General features: G+C 35.3%; 2 protein-coding genes across 3 annotated transcripts; both read left to right on the top strand.

Moving 5' to 3' along the window:
* On the top strand, nucleotides 1-14,632 carry LOC140795117 (uncharacterized). 2 transcript variants are annotated; one of them, XM_073147508.1, is made up of 19 exons: nucleotides 1-306; nucleotides 1,424-1,527; nucleotides 3,038-3,124; nucleotides 3,224-3,299; nucleotides 3,421-3,495; nucleotides 3,674-3,727; nucleotides 4,360-4,419; nucleotides 4,516-4,632; nucleotides 7,675-7,769; nucleotides 7,901-8,103; nucleotides 8,477-8,574; nucleotides 9,579-9,682; nucleotides 9,770-9,935; nucleotides 10,083-10,205; nucleotides 11,146-11,228; nucleotides 11,844-11,985; nucleotides 12,948-12,977; nucleotides 13,186-13,256; nucleotides 13,353-14,632. In XM_073147508.1, exons 1-19 carry the CDS (start codon nucleotides 268-270, stop codon nucleotides 14,152-14,154), a joined length of 2,529 nt encoding a protein of 842 aa, XP_073003609.1. In that variant the 5' UTR covers nucleotides 1-267; the 3' UTR covers nucleotides 14,155-14,632. The 2 variants fall into 2 exon arrangements, with proteins under 2 accessions (XP_073003609.1, XP_073003608.1); XM_073147507.1 differs by having other exon boundaries at nucleotides 13,350-14,632.
* A 994-nt stretch (nucleotides 14,633-15,626) lies between these two features.
* LOC140795396 (cell differentiation protein rcd1-like) lies at nucleotides 15,627-21,183 on the top strand. Its single transcript, XM_073147933.1, has 9 exons — nucleotides 15,627-15,877; nucleotides 16,134-16,205; nucleotides 16,285-16,374; nucleotides 17,582-17,624; nucleotides 18,410-18,516; nucleotides 18,642-18,737; nucleotides 19,688-19,878; nucleotides 20,062-20,131; nucleotides 20,846-21,183. The coding sequence occupies exons 1-9, from the start codon at nucleotides 15,743-15,745 to the stop codon at nucleotides 20,930-20,932; spliced, it is 891 nt and encodes a 296-aa protein (XP_073004034.1). The 5' UTR covers nucleotides 15,627-15,742; the 3' UTR covers nucleotides 20,933-21,183.
* The last annotated feature ends 115 nt before the right edge of the window (nucleotides 21,184-21,298 follow it).

Genomic DNA, 21,298 nt, shown 5'->3' with positions numbered 1-21,298 from the left:
GATAAACTACCCCCAAAAGTCCCCCCTCCCCTCACGCTCCAATCCCGCGATCGAAGGGCTCGCTGTTCCCCTTCTCTGCTCTCTTCACCCGATTCCTTCCTTCGTCCCAAACCCTCCTCGATCGAATCCTCCGGCCTGCGTCTCGAATTCTAGGGCTTTGTTCAGGTCGGCGGTGTTCTTGCGGGGGCGCGCGGCGGGGGTTCGGGCGTTTGGAACCCTAGATCTGGAGGCGAAGGGATTGGGATCTCCCGATTGGGCTCCGTCAAGATGTTCTGGCGCATGACTGGATTGTCCGCGGCTTCGCCGGTGAGTTTTGGGATCCAACTTTGACGAGGTTTCCGTCCTTGCTTCCTTTGTTCTTCGCTTGATTCGCCGGTTGCTGGCATATCTTTGGTAGCTTCGTATATTCGATTAGATTCAGTTTTGGCACCTTACGGGATCTTTGTCTGTGAAGGTGTACAATGCGGAGAACTTTTTTTCCCCTCTTCTATTTGGATTTTCCGTACATTGCGGGTTGAGTTGGTAGCCGTTGTATTGATGAAGAATATGCATTAGGCAATTTTTAGCTGTTTTGGGGTATGCCTATGATAATTAGGCGCTTTTCCTTTTCTTTCCGTAGCCGATTTAAACACTAGCAAAGAATGAAGCTAATGGGAATAGCAGAACCGATAATAGTATTAAGCTATGTTGCCTTTTTATGAACAAATGGTGGTATTTGTTATTTGGGGCAAATGGAATAGCTTTTTGAGGTAGTTTCATATTGCAAGTTTGCAACAGCATTTGTCATGTTTATCTTTGTAATTTTTGCCTAATCTGGAAATAGTTTCCCATTGTAGTTCTATATGTACTGCAGCATTTTTCATTTTAATCCATTTATTTTAGCGTACTTCCAGATATTAACTTATTCCTACCACACTTATTCTGTCCCCTAGCAGTTCTCTTGTATACATATTTTATCTTGGATTGATGACAAATTATCCTGTTATCCTCATTCCAGTTGTGGCATTACAAGTTTAGGTGTCTCCATATCTGTTAGGTTGCAATCAGTGCAATCAGTATGCTGACAGACTTTATATTTGTGGAATATCAGTAGAAGTACTCATTGACTTCTTTCTCACGCGTGAAAGCTTAAAACTTTATTCTGCTCTTCATATGAGCATGGGGATGTTAGAACTGCGGTTCTCAGTCATAGTAGTACTAGCTATTTTGGTATAAATTGCTGTTGTCATGATGTTTCTGCTATTTATATTTCATTATATTGAGGCACTTTTTTCATTGGTACGATTTACTTGCACTCTTTTACCGCCTGCCTTTATCTTGGATCGCGTGCTCTATTTTTTATAAATATTTTTGGTCCAATCTTTTATAAGTCCATTGCATTGGAAGGAAGCAATCTGACATTTTCAATTTGTTCTCTATACAGGTGGATACTATTTTAGACAAGGAAAACTTTAAGTTGGAAGACCTTCTTGATGAGGACGAAATAATTCAAGAATGCAAAGCACTGAATACTCGTCTTATCAATTTGTAAACATATATTTTTTTCACCTTGTCATTGAGATTCTGTTCTATTGCCACTCTATGTTTTATTTTAATAGTCTGACGTATCAAACTTTTCCTTTAGTAATGTGCCTTACTATGCAATTTTTAAAAAAGTTATCTGAAGATGAAAACAACATTAATAATGCATTTTTGTGAAATTTTAGGATATAATAGTGCACAAATTATTTAATCTTGGTTATGCAAATACCCTGAATGTTCAAATGGGTTGTACTCAATTTGTTTCTTCTTTCTTTCTTTTTTGCTTTTCTTCCATAGGAAAAACATGTTATCGCAGCAGGCCAAAGGGAAATAAGTATATCAAAATTGTCTTAAGTTTTTGAAAAATCTTTTACTTAAAAATCAACATAAGATTTGAAGGGCCTGACCAGTTTCATAAGGCATGATAGTCGTTTTCTTTTCGAAAATTCTACCACTAGTCCAATTAGTTTGGCAATACACATGTTTAATCTTCAAGTTGACTGCAGAACTCAACAAAATTTACAATCACAAGTTCACAACTGATACTCGTTAATTTCATTCTCTCGTCAGGCATTGTCTTATGTGGTGATCTGTTAGATGAGTAACAAGGAATCATGACGCACTGGTGGTCTTTGTGTGTGTATACCTTAATCTTCTATGTAATGGTTTCACTCAACTTTGATGACTTGGATTATAGGGCACTAGAACTGATAATTTATAGGATTTTGCACAGATTAGCTTTCCATTGGAGTTCCAAATAAGTAACTAGCATTACAATATGAAATTTCATGACTGTAAGATCCATCAATGTTTAATTTAGTCCTGGATTCAAATGGATTATAAGGTTGCCGCAGCATTAATAGGATCTTGGGGAAATAAGTATTCAAAGGTTGTGACATATGAAAATCACCCTTCCAAGAGACATAACTGGGAAAGGTCGTTCAATCAAAACATAAGAGTTGTGGTTCCTCAATTGTTGCTAGATGATGTTAGTTATTATATTGTGGATAAAGGATGCTTATTCCTCAATGGTTCGATGAAGTCAATTGTTTTTATGATTATTTCAGGAAAACATTAGTTAGAACTGATATGTTGAATATATCAGTTCTAAACTTGTTACTTATTATAGATACACACAGAAAGAGTTAAAAAAGTAAGAGAAAACAGTTAATTAAGAAAAAAAAACAGAACTTGAAAACGAATTTTATGAAGTAAGAAGCAGTTTCCCATCTTTTCTCGCAATTGTGAAGAAAATATTTGGTCTAACTTTTTTAATTTAGACAGTTGTATTCTTTTTCAAGAAAATCTTGTTGAATGGTTCTAATGTTCACCAAAGAAGAGTCTTATTTTGAATAATTTCTGCAATTCTTTGTGTAAAGTGAAAAGTAATTTGTAATATTTGATTTATGAAGTATTCAGTATATCTAAGAACTTTATACTGATGAATTATGAAGAACATATGCTTATGGTGAAATCAATTTGTTCCTTTCTTCATGTTTTTCGATATTATTTGTAGTTTGCGAGGTAGAGCTCAAGTGGAGCAATTACTCCACTATATTGTAGAAGAAGCTCCAGAGGATGCTGAAAAGAAGCGAACTTTCAAGTAAATCCTTGCTAATTGACATATATAACTGTTTCTTTTTACAACTACTTACTGCATGATTTATTTCTTCAATTCTTTTGCCTGGAATTTGTCATACAGGTTTCCTTTTATGGCATGCGAGATATTTACCTGCGAGGTTGATATCATATTGAGAACTTTAGTAGAGGATGAAGAGGTAAGCAATTTGTTTTATGTTTTATCTTGAAAAATCATCTTCTAATGTTTTGATTTTGCTTTTGAAGATGCACAATTATATCCTCATATATGTGTTTCCTCTGTTTCTTCTTTCTGTGCAGCTGATGAATTTGCTTTTCTCCTTCCTGAAGCCAGAGAACCCTCATAGTACATTATTGGCAGGCTACTTTAGTAAGGTACTTTTATATCATTTCGCAGTTTTATTGTCTGTGGCTCCGTACTTCTTGACTTCTTGCGTCAATGGCTGTTGAGTTTATTACTTATGGAGCGATATTCTTTTAGATTTTCTTTACTTCTCTATCAAAATCTCTATCTCCTAAGATACCTGATAATTCACCTTCTTTATTTCTCTAGGTTGTAATATGTCTGATGCTGCGAAAGACAATCCCTCTAATGACTTATGTTCAGGTATATATTCTTTGATTTTGTGGATAAAGTCATCTTTCTTATTTCAGTCCAGTTATTTAACTTTTTCCCCATCGATTGAAATTCAGTTACTTGATCATATGACTTGTCACTTGTCGGTAGATCTAAACTAGAATTCAACAGCCATACTTCATAGCACTCTTCAGTATAAAACATGTTCAGAATGATTGCAAATTTGTGTTTATCATGCCTAGAGTCTTTTGATGCAATATGAACCTTCTCAGAAGTGCTCATTGAGTATTAACTATTAAGTATGTTTGAATAATCAAAGTTCACTAATTAGAGTTGTGTTCTACTTGAGAATGTTATTTGATTTTTGCCCCTAAACAACCTACTAGTTGAGTGAAAATAAACATGAAGCTCTATATCATCAACCTTGAAACATAAGTCTCTTGGAACTATGACTGTGTTGTCATATTAATAGTTTTGGGCAGGACCCTTATACTGAATTTTGATGACGTTTGTGCTCGTATTACATCATTTGCATGATTGCATTAACTACGAAAAATTACTATTTTGTAAAGCTGTAAATATCTATGTTTACATGATGTGAACATTTTGTATGGGTTTGTTATTTGCATTCATGATGACTTCCTGCATTCTTTCTCATCTAGGGTCATCCAGAGATAATCAGCCAACTTGTCGATCTCCTAGGGATCACTTCTATAATGGAGGTAAGCCATTTCTAGATGGCCGTTCTTATTTATCATAGCATTCCTTAAGTGTATAGGAGTTAACTTCTTTACTTCTTTTATTCTCTTGTAATCCAGGTGCTAATTCGATTAATTGGTGCTGATGAAAGTATGTATTCCAATTATGCGGATACGATGCAATGGTTAGAAGATACTAATGTTCTTGAGATGATTGTGGATAAGTTCAGCTCATCGGTATGTTGTTGATGGCAACATTGTCTTTATTTTTTGGTCTTGTAGTACTATTTATTTTCATCTTCAAACAACATTGTATTCTGTTTGACAGTCATCTTGATGAATTTGAGTTGAGAATAATACTTGAACCCTGCCGCCATCTAAAGAAAAAGAAAATATAAAAGATAAAATCATGGAAGATACAACAACTATTGCCAAGAAAAAATAACTTAATATTCAAAAACACCATTAACAATTTTCCAATAACCATATCTTTGAAGACCACATGTCTATCAATTTTCTGATTATTAGGAGCAAAATATTAAGATTTAGGTTTTAATAGTGTGTGTTCGTCTGGTCTATTGTCAAATATAAAGACCTATGTTTTAAAGGCCCAATAGTCATCTGGGCAAAAAAGGGAGTGCATATTTTATGATGATTTACTACTAAGGATCTTTGGATATCAAATATTTAATGGGACATAAAGTTGTAGGTGGTGTAGATTTCATGGACTGGACATTGGGGAAAATGATAAATTTATTATATGCTGCTTGCACATCCTGTTTTGGCATGTAGTCAATATGACACTTGTTTTTGTCTTAATTATCTATCCCATTTCGAGCATGGTAGATGTTGCCTTGTAAGCAGATAATTGGTCCAGTTGCACACATGAAGCTATTCTCTTGAGGCGTGTACTTAGCCCCCATTCACCTCAGGAATAATTTTTTTCTTATTCTAGATTATATCACTTTTTCCACAATAACAACTGAACACTATAATAACCCAATTCTAGAATATAAATACTATTTACAAAAATTACATCTTATACCACATATTAATTCAATTACTAATTTATCATTGATATCTATCTCATCAACCTATTTTATATTAAGTCAAAGGGTATTCATGGTAATTTCATAAAAAACACAATTTTCTTATCTTTTTCTCACATTATATTACATCAAAGGTAATTATATCTTTATTTTAGAATACAAGTTAAACATAACAATAATTATTTCTGAAAAAGACCTTATTTTAGGAATAATAAAGATGAATACTTATTCTAGAATTGACTTTATTCCTAAAGTAAACATGGCCTTATAAAAATGTTTTCAGCAGTTGGGCCATTGCTTGACATGGAATTTATCGCATATAGGTCAGTTGCCTCTAGTCATTATTAGGATTGTGTCTCATTGTATGTTAACAAGTGGTAATTACATTGATGGAGAGAATGAAATGCTCATATATGACTGCTGAAAGGAATAATATAGTTGAGGAGAATGATTGAAGCATGTAATAGTGGGCTGCAATGTCTAATCAAGTTATTAGCAGTATCATGCTTTAACTCGAATTGTTCTACCTTGAGATGTTTAATATCTTCTTGTTGACAATCATAGCCTTGGCCCATATTAGTATATGATCAAGCTTGATAGCCACTCAACCTAGCATTACTAATGAAATTAAATAACTCTCTGATCTGGAGTCTTCAAAAGCAAACAGAAACAAACAGCTGGCCAGCTTGAACTATTCATTGATAAAAGTAGAAGATAGAACTCTCCTCCTCTGTTGCCATAATGTAGAAGTTACCATTGACTTTGTAATCCTCTTTTAACTATATGTCATTTATAGGTTTTTATCTACTTTTTCCCCCTTGTATTTGTCTTGATGTTTTTTAATTTTTTATATTTTTTACGTCAACTTTATCTTATCACCTATGATGTTTCTGATATTAAGATGGTATTTCCGTGACTAGAACTTTTGCCATCTATCAAGGCACCACAAATCGGCCTTGATTGTTTCATTAGTATTTGTGAGACATATCGAACTCAATTGAGCTAGAGTGATTCTTTTCCTCATTAAAACAATTTTAGGCAGATTAATAGTCTTATTATCTTGTGAGACTCACCTCTTTATCAGCATGCACAGGGATCTTGTGCATCCCATCCATCCCATCCAAACTGGCTAAAGGTTTGTTCTAGTTTTTTTTAAAATAAAGAAAATATGTATAGGCTGCAACAAGGATGGTTATGTCACAGGCACGACCCGTGGTGACCATCGGTGCGGCACTTGCTAGCTGTGCCGCAAGAGAGGGAGACTACTCACTTTCACCTTTCCTCGCTCGCCGTTGATCTCCACACTCGCCGTCGATCTCGTTGTCGTCGCTCACTGCCGATCTCATTGTTGCCGTTGTCCTTGTCGCTCCTAGCAAGAGGCGAGCGACGCACCTATCGAGTGCGCTAGCGCGAGGAGGAAGAAAAGGGTAGCGGGTCGGATTGGATCGGATCGATCCGCAACTTAAGTTATTAATCGACCTGATTTGACCCGCTGCCCTTTTCTTCCTCCTTGGGCTATGACACCCGATAGGTACGTTGTTTGCCTCTCACTTGAGGGCGACAAGGATAGTGGAGAGGCGAGGTCAGTGGTGAGCGGCGAAGCTGCTAGGAGGGGTGTCGTGCGACACCCCTCATGCCAAGTGCCAGTCCGCTGCCGGCATGGAAAGTGCCGGCCAGCACTCCTCATGCCGGTCAGCATGGCCATCATTGGACTATAATGCATGTAAAATTTATAGATCAAAGTGTACCAGGACTGTTAGAACAATTTATCCCGCTGTTTTTGGCATGAGAATAAGTTGGACTCACTTTCTTTACAATGTACATATCCCTTGCTAATGCAGTCAGGAAAAAGTTATGCCGAACACCGAGTGAACAAAAACAATCTCTAAGCTATCATAGGTCAGGCCTATTTGTGCCCATCTATATGTTACAAGTGCAGAACAAGTACAAATTCCACCCTTTTCCAGATCTGTAGGTGGGAGCTATTTTAGAGTACTTATTGACATGAATGCTCATACTTAATTGGTCTATCATCAATGTGGTATTTTATCTACTGTATATCTTATGAGTTGTTTATCTATGACATCAGAAAGTATATTCAGCATAGGCTTAGTTAATTAAAGCATTTTGCTTGTGTGCATACTGAAATTTTCAAATTTATTGTTCTAATTTTAGGGACCAGTGTGCCACTTCTCCATCTATTCATTTTATACTTTACTATACTTAACAGGATTCTCCTGAAGTGCATGCCAATGCTGCAGAAATTCTTTGTGCTGTAACTAGATATGCTCCCCCTGCTCTTGCTGCAAAGATTTGCAGTCCCTGGTATTTTTCGAGAAATAGCTGTTCAATGTCTTCATTTGAATGATCTTTTTAATGCTTTTATGCCTTAAATTTTTTATCTTTTAGGTTAATCAAATTGTTATACATGTTCCTCTTTGATTTATTAAATGCAGTTTTGTTGGGAGATTGTTTCGTCATGCACTTGAAGATTCAAGGCCTAAATCAGTGTTGGTTCACTCATTGTCAGTATGCATATCATTGTTAGATCCTAAGAGACTAGTATCAGCTTCCTACCAGGCATTTCGAAGTCAACTAAGTCATGGAACACTGGTTACTGCTAGTCCAGAGACAGTCGATGGCATGCTGGAGAGCCTAGGTCGGTGGTCCTCCTTTAGTAGAATATTATGTGTATGAGTTTTTTTTATATGAAACTTCTAGTTTATCACTTTATCTTAATGTAATGTGTATTACTGCATGACTCAGTGTAGATCTACAAGGGAGCACCAGAAGTCCTATCTGCTTCATTACTAGATACATGCTTCATAATTTTGATGACATATAAATACAATTTTCTTGTCCTTAAAATAATATCTTATGTGAATGACAATTTAGAAATTTACAGACGTCTACAGAAAGATGCTCAAATAAGCTTTTGGTGACAGTTTCCAAGGATTAAAGAAGACTTCAATATCTGCTTTTATCTGCTATAGCATGTGTCCTTACTTGTGAGTTGTGACATCAAATTGCAGGTGACTTGCTGAAATTATTGGATGTTTCTTCTGATGAAAGTGTTTTGCCTACCACGTATGGAAATTTACAGCCTCCGCTGGGAAAACATCGTTTGAAGGTATCATGTTATATAGGAACTCTGCCACTATTCCAGACATGATTTTTGAAAAGATTACCATATAACACAATTCATTTGTTTCTTTTATGCTTGAAAAAGTTGGTTGTCAAATTTGTGATTTATTAACTTAAGAAATTCTGCAAGTTTATCATTGAGGCAATGAAAATTATCATGTTAATCTTAATTCATTTTGGAATTCTAATCCCCTTGGTGGGCCAGTAGCACTGATACAGATCTTTAGGATATCAACATGCATAGAGTGGTGACTGTGTGAGGAATGGAATTTTACTGGGACAACTAATCTTATGGCAGGGGTGTGATGCTGAATTGCTGATCTCGTTAATATCTCCATGAGTGATGAGGAATTGAAAATATAGAATTACAGATATCCAGAAGGACCTCTATTGATAGTATTCACTTCTGGATTGTGTGGGGGCTGCATATTGGAAAGTAAGATATAGATTAAGAATCCGACTATCCAACATTGTCTTAACCGGTTATTTGTTGAATGACATTTATGTAGTTAAATCATCTAACAATGAAGTCCTGGTACCTTTTTTTTCTTACTATGCAAGAGCAGTTGGAGGTTAGACCAATGAGAGAACTGTTTCTTAGGAAGTGTGGAAATAGGTTCCTGTCTGTTTCACAGAGACTGCTAATCTTGCATTTACGAGCCTCCTTTACAGTAGATGAATGATAAGTTGACAAGCTTCAGAGAGATTCTGAAGTCCCACAAGTTCCCATATGTAGTGCACATCTTTTTGATTGGATAGATGCAGCATATTAGATCACAATGAGTTTGATATGAATCTCGTTTAGGGGATTCGGCTTGATGCCCTATTTTCCTTGAACTTATTAGTCATAATAATCCCATGTTTGGTCAGTGTGTTTGCCTTGGTTTGTACACATATGAATATATGTATGTGTATTATTTGTGGAGTAGTACTAGCAGTTTTGGTTTACTGCCCTTGCTTTTTGTGGTTAAATTGGTTTCTGTTTTACAGATTGTAGAGTTCATCTCCGTTTTGCTCTCAATTGGAAGCGAAACTGCTGAAACACAACTGATCCAACTTGGAGCAATAAGATGTGTTATACATTTGTTTTTCGAGTACGTTGCATGTGTTTATTTTAGTATTTACTTCAACTCTATCCCACGAATTTTATAAAGTTTTAGATTTAATTCATGATATTACAGGTATCCTTTCAATAACTTCTTGCATCACCATGTAGAGAACATTATTTATTCATGTTTAGAGAGTCGGCGGAGCCTGCTTATTGAGCATGTTCTCAATGAGTGTAAAATTGTTGACAAAATTCTTGAAGCAGAGAAGCAGTCTACCTTGTCAACTGATTTCACTAAAGTATGGACACTCCACCTGATTCTTGCATTAATCACTCTTACTATTCTACCTCTTGTAGTCCTCCAACCCTCCCCTCTTTATTAGGTTATCTTATCTTCTGCCTTCTCAGATTGGTGATACCATGCTTATTACAACTTCCTTTTGCAGCATACAGTTTCTTCAGAGGGAAAATCACCTCCAAAGATAGGGAATGTTGGTCACATGACACGCATAGCCAACAAGCTTATTCAGTTGGGAAATAATAGCAGCATAATCCAGACACACTTGCAGGTTAATCATTTGAACCATTTTTTCTTTTCTTTTTTTTAAACGATATCTCAGCTTTGGGTAACTTGTATGACTATTTTTTGGACGTAGATGATACTAGTTATGTGAAAAAGTCGATAGACCTAAGTTGTATTCTTTCTCATAATTTAAAAGTGCTTGTTTACAATTGGACATACACATTTTCTTTCTTATTTTTAAATTTAACTCTTGTCACAAATTGTGATGGTACTTAGAAGTAAGGTTCTAAAAATTAGTATTGGGATCGAGATCGGCCGTCTGGAAAAATGATACGTATCGACCGTATCGGCTATATCAGTTGTATCGGCTGTCTGTATCGGATCAGATTATTTTAAATAAATAAAATTCTAAATATTATTTAAAAATATTAAGAAATTTCTAAAAATTTAGAAAAAATTACAAGAAAATAATAATTACTTATATATAAAGCCTAAAAATCTATTCTCCTCTTTCCCGCTCTCTTTCTCTGCAGCAGGCTGCTGCTACAGGCCTGTTGCAGCCGCCTGCTGCCTCCTGCTGCAACCCTGCAGCAGACCTGCTATAGTGCTGAAACCAGCCAACCAGGATCTATGCTTAGAAGGGGTTTGCGTAAATAATTTGAACACTAATATAGAACTCTTTCTAGTGACTTTCTTCCTTTAGTGACTAAACTATGCCAACATCATACATCTTGATACGTAAATGAACTTTTAAGGCATTAAGGCCATCTCTCATATACAGAGAAACTTTGAAATGACTATGTTCATTATTCCTTGCGCTTATGGTTAATTTCTTTTACAACTCACTACAAAGTTTACACCCGCAGCTTCCTTCAGAATTTTGAACAATGTGATTATTATGTGAAGATCACTAGCAGTAGGTGTGGTTGCGCCATTTCTTAATTGGAGGGGAAATCTTATATAGTTGGCTTGATCTTGATTGACAGCAAAAGAGTGCATGGATCGATTGGCATCAAAATGTCCTGCTCAAACGCAATGCAGTTGAAAATGTTCTTCAGTGGGTCTGTGGGTAAGGTTTCTTTGTATCTTGGCCATTTACTTTACTATGCGTCGATTCTTTTTTCTACTCAATTGTTTGTTTGTTATTCTACCATATCAAACTATTATCTATTGGAATGTCAGATTTTTAAAATAAAGAATGATAAGAAGATCATCTTTGGTTTATTTATTCAGAGTATGTACCTCCAGCTTGTGAATAGGATTTAGATGACTATTCCTTCCTCCTGAAACTCCAGAATTCTTGACAGAAAAAAGAGTTTGTATAAACTTTACTTTTGATAGAAGAAGTTCAATTCATAATTTTCTCGTCCTTTAAATAATTCGTTAAATGGAAAAATATTCATCAGAAAACAGAAATTTCTACTTACCTTTTTGTAATTGCTGATCATACTAGGTGCTTATATTTGATTACTATGGAAATGTAGAAACTGAAATACTAACAGGATTATGATATTAATATTGGCATCATATGGATTAAATTGTGCTTTCTTCTTTGGGTATGATGTAGGAATTAGTTTATGGTGCGTTCTTCACTTGTTTCTATTATTTGATGCTACTGCATTTATATAAAATTTATCTGGTGTAGATAAACCTGTTTTTTTTTTTTTGGTGTCGTTCATTGCAGACGCCCAATGTCACTACAGGATAGAGGTAGAGATAGTGATGATGAGGACTTTAGGGATAGGGATTACGATGTGGCCGCGCTTGCTAATAACTTGAGCCAGGCATTTCGATATGGGATATACAGTAATGATGATATTGATGAGGTGAGCATCAATTGTATTGACAACTGTGCTCTTTTTTCTTGCAAGAGCTTGCTTCCCTTTATTTTTAGGAAAATTTGCATATAACACTTTGTTTTTTTAATGAAATTATGGTTTACGCCCCACATTTTCACTATTTGCAAATCGAGCCCTATGATTTAGCGAATATGTATAGAAAATATTGTGCCGTTAAATTAGTTAGTTAAACTTAATTAAATCTCTTAGTTAAGTTTACTATACTAAGAAGATTACGAAGATACTTTTAATTAAGTCATACTAAGGGCATTTTAGTTATTTTAGAAATAAAATACCTCTACTTAATGGAATATTCTCACTGTGTTAGTTTAAGTATAACTTAGAGTGTTTTCTGCATATATTCACTAAATCATAGGGCTCGATTTGCAAATAATGAAAATGTAGGGTGTAAACTATAATTACATTATAAATCAGGGTATTATATACAATTTTTTTTTATTTTTAACCCAAGATAACTTGACTCTGGGATTTTTAATGCAGTACCAATGACTAAAAATGCATGTTGTCTTGAAACTAAAATGTAGATTAACCTTACATTTACATGCACTATGCAACAATACTAAACTTCACAAAATGCTTGCTTGCGTCAATATATTTTACTGCAAAAGACATATGGGTTGTAATGTCTATTTTCGATTTCTTATCTTATTACTTTCACTTTGTTAGAATCATCATTGTTGTTTGCTGTGGAGAATACAGAGATGATTTTTGAGTTTTGTATGTTTTATATTGGTAGCAGGACCTGTACATAGCAGCAGAGAAATCTTCTAGCTTCTTGTTCTAGGATTGCTCTTGATTATATCATGATATTGCAGTGTGAATTTATTTTAGCCATCATCTTCATGTTTTTATTAGATTAAGAACTGTTCTCATGATATTCAAATTCATTGGCTATTCAAAATATTAATTAGTTTCAATGATGTATGCAGGCTCAAGGATCACTTGAACGAGACGAAGAGGTATGGTTGGGTCGCTTCTTGTTTTGCTTGGTTGTAGCAAGAGCCATTAGTAGCTATAGATTTTTCTAGGTTCCAATCTTGGAGTGTGCATATAGAAAACAAAAACGAAAACTAGGGTGGTTGATTTTCTGTCCTAAAGATGTTTGAAAAATTAAAACTGTTCTTACAACACTTCTCATCAAAAATTTTTTTTGACTAATGCTCACAGGATGTTTATTTTGATGATGAATCTGCTGAAGTTGTTATTTCTTCCCTGCGTTTGGGTGATGACCAGGAAAGGTAGTTCTTTTCTTGTAATAGCAACCTGATACATCAATGAATCTTCTCTAATTTTGCTACTGATTTCTAACTAAACAAGAATATGCTTTATAGCAGCTCTCTTTTTACAAATTCAAATTGGTTTGCATTTGAGGATGACAGAGCAGTTAATTCCATTGGCTCTCTTGCTTCACCATCTCCGAACTCAGATGAGATGTCACCAAATATAGATGAGACTGATGAAGTCATTGTTGGTGAAAACGATGATGTGACTGATACAGCAGCATCTTCTCGAGTACCTGACTTAGGGACTAGTCAAGTAGAAACTACAAGCATGGTTTTGGGGAATGGTCCCATAAAGAGTTCTGAAGATGATACGAGACAGTTGAGTACAGTTGTAGATGAGAAACCACCAGAGTTTGTTGAATGGAGGGAGACATCAGGTAACCTTCCTGAAAAGGGCCCAGATCCACATGTTTCAGATGCGGAGCCTGAACTGGAAAAAGGCAAGGATACCATGGATGAGGTTTCCTCTGATACCAGCAAATGCTTGCCAGCATTAGGAGATGAAAATGATAGAGAAGCTGAAGATGTAGTGGCATCTCCTGAACCACAGAATGTGGTTGCAGAAAGTTTGCCAAATTCTGGCAGTGAACCACAGATTGTGGTTGCTGAAAGTTTGCTAAATTCTGGCAGTGAACCACAGAATGTGGTTGCTAAAAGTGTGCCAAAGTCTGGCAGTGAACCACAGAATGTGGTTGCTGAAAGTTTGCCAAAGTCTTGCAGTGGTAGTCAATGTGTCGATTCAGAAGAACCTCTTGAATCCATAAATTGTAACAGTAGTTCAGAGTTGCCAACCAGTGAAGTTCCACTTGAGGACGCTCACCATGAAAAGGTTGCTGAGGACACTGGTAAGTGAACGGACTTGGGCAGCATGATTCCTTGACAGACTTTGCAGTGGATGGCGTTATCAGAATATATCTGCAGGTTGCTCGCGGTGACTGCAGAACCTTGTACATCTTGGAAGAAGGATTGCCTTATAAGGGCCAATGTATTATTTTGCCATCCATGGTTATTTAGCACTTGTACAAATGGGTGCACTCTCTAACCTCAGAACGTATTGGCAAGATCTCCTGGAGTTTTTCTTAATATGTTCGGTTCGAAATTTTTCTTAAATCAATTGGTGCCTATCTCATTTGGCTGGTTGTTCAGCAAGTCCCTGTAGTTTATCAGTTTTGTCTTAGTGCAGAAATGCCAGCCTGACAGCTCTTCTCGACTTTCTAAGTTAGGCTTTGTTCTCATCTTGTTCTACTCCACTGAATCCTTGCAAACTACAGTACACGCTCTTCATATTGATATTTTTTTAATCAATTAGAACTGTAATATGTCATTTTGAAGTATTTGTTTCCAGTTTACAAGTTCTATGGATGCTGAAATTTTCATACTAGTGAGTGCTCTGATATTTAGGATTTTAAATCTGTAGCTATGAAAATATGATGATTATACTAAACAGTGATATGGCACAACCTCTATGTAAGAGGTCTCTCCGGTAGTGAATTTTGTTTTTGGTCTTGGTAACTTATGATTGCCTTCAATTAACCACAGCAAATTCTTAGTTGACCTAGTTTTGTCTATATTTAAGAAGAGGCCCAGTTTTATCTGAGGCTTATTTCGATGTTGTTAATGAGAAATGAGTTCACTATGTAGCTCAATTAACTCAAGATAGAGATTATAGGTTTAATTTATTTATTTTTTCATAGATGTTGAGATTGATATTTAATATATTTTTTTATTAGAGTATGACATATAAAGGTTTAACTCAGTAGTGGGGAGAAAAAAAAAGACTATAAAAGAATGCTATTATTGCTTTAGCCTTTTAGCATTGCTGGAAAACTCGCTCCATTGAAATTAATAACAACTATATATCCTTGCAATCTCTAATCACCGGGTTAACAAAAATTCCAATCGCATCAGTAAATCTAATGGGTGGTTAAACAAACTCATCGTATCCTTTTTATCATTACTCTTTCGTATTTTTTTTCTTAGCATTTTATTATAAAAATTTGTTAAAAATATGTGTAGTTAATATTAAAAAAATAAACGTATTTAGTTTTAAGAGCTTAATTTTGTTATTACTAAAATCTAAAAACTTTTCTCTGTAAATAGCCCATCCGATTTTTTTTCAATTTCTCTCCTGATTTGAGTTTCAGCTTTCAATTCGTAAATAAATCTCGCGCTTTCCCGGTACCAAATCGACTTTTCCTTCTTCTTTTTTTGGTTGTAAACCAAATCTAAAATTCAAATATATTCTACTTCTTTCACGTACCAATCCGTTTCCAACCCACTACCGAATTCTATATATATTAACACGACGAAAGAGGACGAACCGCCGCGTAGCTAATCTTCTTCGCCCTCGCATCTCCCCTAGCCTCCCCACCACCATCAAATACCCACACGTCGGAGAACAACGAGAAGCGCACCTTCACCACCTTTTGGATCCGATTCGAATGGCGAACACCACCCCACTCTCCGCTCCTCCCTCGGCGGAGGCGAACAACCCGAAGAATCCCTCGGCGGAGCAACTCATTCTCGATTTACGCGACCCCAATCTCAGGGAGGACGCGCTTATTTCCCTCTCCAAGGTTTGGTCTCCTTGATATTCTCCTAGTGATGGGCTTCTGTTATGTACGAGAGTGGTGTTCGGTTTTCCTTGTTCTTGTTTGATCTTCTCGATGCCATCGTCGGAAAGTTACAATCTTTTTATATGTATAATATTTGGAACAGAATTATAACTTGGTTTATGTTTTGCCAGATGGTGACAGTAGGGCTCTATTTCTTCCGACTTATCTTGGCATCTTTTATTTCAGAACAAGAAAACTTAATTAATACTCCTTGCAGAAAAGGGAGAGATTTGAAGATTTAGCTTTGCTACTATGGAATTCTTCTTGCACTATTACAGTACTCCTCCAGGTCAGCAAACCTATATGATTATCTTTATCACTTTATCTTCTATGTTGTTATCAAATCCCTCACAATTTGGTCTTTGCAGGAGATAATATCAATATATCGTTATCTCTACCCGCCGATTCTGTCTGCCAGTGATTCAAATCGAGTTTGCAATGCACTTGCTCTTTTTCAGGTTATGGGTCCATTATGGTTAATTTTATGTATTAAATTTGCATCTCTGCAAGATGATCTGCTATGGTTCAGTTGAATGAATCCTTTTAACAGTTTATTGCTGTATCTCTGCTCTGTGTTTTGGAGTACCCTCATGTTCTTGGCTTTATCATCATGGCTTAGTGATCTTTTCCCAGAAGAATTTCCCTTGCTATCCTTAATACATTAACTACTCTTCTTGACATGTTGTTTCTCTTTCTCAAAATTATTAGATACTAATTGTAGCTTTCATTTTGGCCTAATAGGCTAATTTTACCTTCTCCAATTGATTATCTGTTGTTACACATCTTTCAATCATTCAATGGGCATGTAAAATCTAAGTAAAAGAGGCATTTCACGTATAGAAGAGCTAGCAGTAGAAATTATATTGTAAGGTAAGATTTTACTTTTACCTTGTTGCTCATTTGAGGCCTGTGGAGTTAATCTTCTGATATCCCACCAAATGTGACTGCAGCTTTTAGGTCGAGGAGGTACCCACTTAGTCCAATCTTAAATCCTTTACAAGGTTAAATGTTTCAAAATTCAAACCTGTTTACTCAACTTCCATCTGGCACAGATTGAGATCCAAAGATTGTTTAATTCCCCCCCCCCACCTTCCTTTTTTTGGTCAATTAATTATTTTGAAATTGACCAGATCGAACCAGAAAATTACAGTTTTTAACTCATGTCCATTGGTCATAGATCTTGGAGGAAGTCATAATGCCAGAGCTTTTGGTTCAATCATGAAGTTCTGAATTACATATGGTTTTCTTTTTCTTTTTTCCTTCTGCCTGTTGTAGTAATTACTGGGCATAAATTGGTCCAGTGTAAAGTTAGGTTGTAAACTAATCTTTACATGCTTGTGTGTATGAATATAAATTTTTTGTTTGATATTTCAGCCTAATTAATTTTTAGTGCTACTTATTTAGTGATTTTCACAACTTTTTCTTTATTAGTATTTGAAGTTCTTTGAACAGATCATTGGATGTACATATATATTTGGCATCTATAATATTATATGATTGTAATTTTTTTAGTCAGCGTAATCTCTGAGTGTGACATGATTGGTGATTTGCATGATATTTGTTTGTTAATATTGCCTTGAAGAGATGGATACAGACAACATTGTTAATTAGGAAATTTCACAATTGTTGATTCTCCTTGTTTGGGTTTGTTTTTCCTTTTTGCAGTGTGTTGCCTCTGACCCTCGTACAAAAACTTCTTTCCTTAATGGTATGTTAAAATATTTAACTGGATTTATACTTTGCAAACGTAAATATCACTTTGTGCATTTCGGATATCTATAATTGCACTGTTTTATTTGTTTGGGGAATCCAAGGGCATCTTCTGAATATGTTCCTTCTCCTGTTCTTACATCCCTTTTAAACTTAAAAATAATTGTGGGAAAGGCTTTTTAGAATTTGGTTCTCCTTATTTTGTGCTGTGCTTCTTAGATTCTTCACATGTTTTGCAAATTATGCTTTTAACTGCTATATGTATCTCAAGTTCATCATGTTCTATCGTGTTGTGGATGTATTTACAAAGTTCACAATTCTTAGTGATTCATGTATTTCAGGTAACTATACGGTCCTCCTTTACTATATCGTCATCATTGAGGTTTATATTATCTTTAGCTTACATTCTCCAAGTACCTTCGTAAAAATTTAATTATGTTTCACGTGTGGAACCTTTTCCTTGTTATGTTCTTCACTTCTTTTGTCTACTTGGCTCTAAATACCATTTCAGTAGGATATAAAACTGAAAGCAACTTATTTGTTAGTCACAATATATTCTGTTCTGACATGTCATAGCATATGAATCAACTCATTTCAAATTCTTAAGTTTAATGTTTTGCTGGTCCTTGGAATATTTGCGCTGAACTGCTGTAGATACCTATCATACAAATTATGCTATTTACAAGTTATGCAGTTTTTCATGTTGTCTGATACTGTGCTTAATTATGTTGTGCAGCAATATTGTTGGTATTCTCATAACTTTTTGTCTGTTTCCTTTTGCAGCTAGCATACTTTTATATTTCTATCCATTTTTACTTACGACAAGTAAAGCAAGGCCATTTGAGTATTTAAGATTAACCACCTTGGGAGTTATTGGCGCTCTTGTTAAGGTACTTTGGAGCATGCATATCCCTTAGTATATTAGTGGATATCACAATGTAGAATCAGATACAGTAATGAAGTGTCAATTCATTTTAATGTTCATGAAAGAGTTGTAACCTTGTTCATTTTGCAGCTTGATGATAGTGAGGTTGTTCGTTTTCTTCTTCAAACTCAAGTAGTTCCCTTGTGCCTACACAGTATGGAGATTGGAAGTGAACTTTCAAAAACAGTAAGTGATTGAACTTTATGTGGCTAATATGTTTGTTTTATAACAAGGATCATTATTCTTGCAAAATTGTTAACTGTTTGATTTACATAGGATATGGAAACATAACTATGTTTTATTTACTCGTGTGTCATTTTTGAATGTACAATTTTATCTATTCTGTTACAGTTTGTTTAAAAGATTGTTTCAGATAGATTGACAGATTATAATTTTATAATCTTTGTCAAGGAAATATTACAATATATTCAGGTTTAATAAATTGGATATAAAGAAGATTAATGAAGGATAAGGGATGTGAACCTAGATGGGGTTAGTTAATTGACACGAAAGAAATTAAAGTAAACCACCTCATTTACATTTGTTGAAGATTGGCAGGTTGCATGTACAGCGACTTGTATACCAAAAGGAGAAAGTCTACAAAATTCTGTATGGGCTTGAAAAATCAAGGTAGGACCTTTTGCTTATTGTAACATGCAAGCACTATCACAGACCAATAACTTCTATCCCAGAACCGTATGTTTTAAACTAGAGAAACAATTGTATATGCAGATTGCAACTTTTCCTCAAGTTGCTTTCTGTCACCATCAATTTCTAACTAAACCTTGTCTGAGATCCTTTTGGAGAAAGGTGGATGAGAGTATGTTGTTTTCACAATTTTCGACTTTCAATTTTGGATCTTCAGTTAGCAATAATTTCAAGTGTTTCTCTCACAGTGCTATTTGTTTGTCTTTCCATGAGCTCAAAAATCTGTTATTTTCTGTTAGGTATATAAGTTGGTGAAGCTTCCTTCTTACTACCTTATATCTTTTTGTTAGAGTACTAGCTATGCTTACTAATCTTGTACGCTTTTACTGTAGATTTCTTATTCATTATCGAATCTTGCCTTATCTCTTTTACTTCAAATGTAAAAAATTCTTTTTCTAAAATTATTTCTGATCTGTTCTATCATATAGGTGTCAACTTTTATTGTTCAAAAATTACTACTAGATGATCTTGGGCTTCAATATATTTGCACCACGGCACAACGCTTTGTCGCTGTGTGTCAAATACTTTCTTCTATGGTCATGCCTCTTGCCGAACAACCCTCTACTAGGCTGCTGAAGCATATAATCCGTTGTTATCTTAGACTTTCAGAGCATCCAAGGTTTTCTACCACATGCTTTGCTATGTATTTCACTAATACAGTTTTTCATTTACTTAAAGTAATGGGTTTCATTCTTTCTCCATGCTTCCTTGAACGCAAAAGCTGAACGCAATAGTCGTTCTCATTTTGTGTTAGCATTTTTTGTAGCATGTTGTATAACCTCGGCCTATGCTCTGTTTGCAGGGCATCTGTTATTCTGAATAACTACCTTCCAGATATGTTAAAAGATGGAACTATTGATGAGCGCCTCCGTGTAAGTTCTACTTCTTGAATGGTTTTACATGATATATTCTCATTAAAATAGAAGGAACACAATTTTTCATTTTTTAGTCATGGGGTATTTTACAGAGTTGCTTCTCCTTCTACATAAACTTATTATGTTGTTCCACTTGTCAAGTGCATGGTGGGAGGGAAATATTACAAAGTTGCAATTTCCTAGTAAAGTTAGAGATGTCAATATTGCTGTAAAATGAGTACATGAGGATTTGACATGTACTGGTGCATTGTGGTGATTGAATTGCATGTGCTCAATAGATGCAAGGGTCTCGATACAAACCCTGGTACTGTATTATGCCAACAGTTTGGCCTCTTTGGGAGTGCCCAAAGATTTGGTATTTAACAGCAGTATACTAGTCTTGATTGTATTTTTTAATGATCGAAATTCCATTAAATTACAACATTTTTTTTAAAACTATGTTATTGTACCTAGCCAGTAAGATTTTCCTTAAACCGTTCACATTTCTCTTTGCATTACCTTCATGATGTGTGTTGCCTAATCAGATAGATCTATTGTCTGTTGACTTCTCTTAGTTCAAATTTATTCATTGTAATTAACCAATTCTGGAGGTGTTGCCCAGTGAGCATGTTGGCCTTTACCTTATTGTGTCCCTTAATATGATGATACATTGATGATTACTGCAAATTATGTTTGTCCTGGTGCTTACTTCTCATGCAAATAATTTTTCAGGATGATCCTGGAACTCGTAAATGCCTCCATCTACTTTTACATAACGTGAGTGCAGCCGTCCGAGCCAATCAGCAAGGGAGGATTTGATAACTTAAATCTGCATCTGGGAGTACAAGTTATTTATCAATGCGAAAGGCCAGGAGTGTTCAACTATCCAGAAGCCTCAGCCTTGTTATGTTTCTACTTTTTAATCATATTTGATCTTCCATTTTGATTGTGTAGAGATCTCAAAAGAATTGACACTATTGTGGAATGTGGACCCACGATTTGTCTATACAAATGAAGGTGAGAATGCGATGCATGATAAGAGAAATGGCTCATTTTTCTGTTTGTATAAACTAATATCAGGATCCTTCCTTTTATTTATTTTTATTTCTGAGTCTCTTTTTATGGTAATTGGGCGCTAAATGCATGTATGAGTAGCCTTGAAAAAGTAGAGAAAGAAGGATTTGG

Source organism: Typha latifolia, chromosome 9, assembly GCF_019914945.1.
Source record: "Typha latifolia isolate L0001 chromosome 9, TyphaL0001v2, whole genome shotgun sequence".
NCBI classification, from domain to species: domain Eukaryota; kingdom Viridiplantae; phylum Streptophyta; class Magnoliopsida; order Poales; family Typhaceae; genus Typha; species Typha latifolia.
This window is presented reverse-complemented; position numbering and strand designations above follow the sequence as displayed.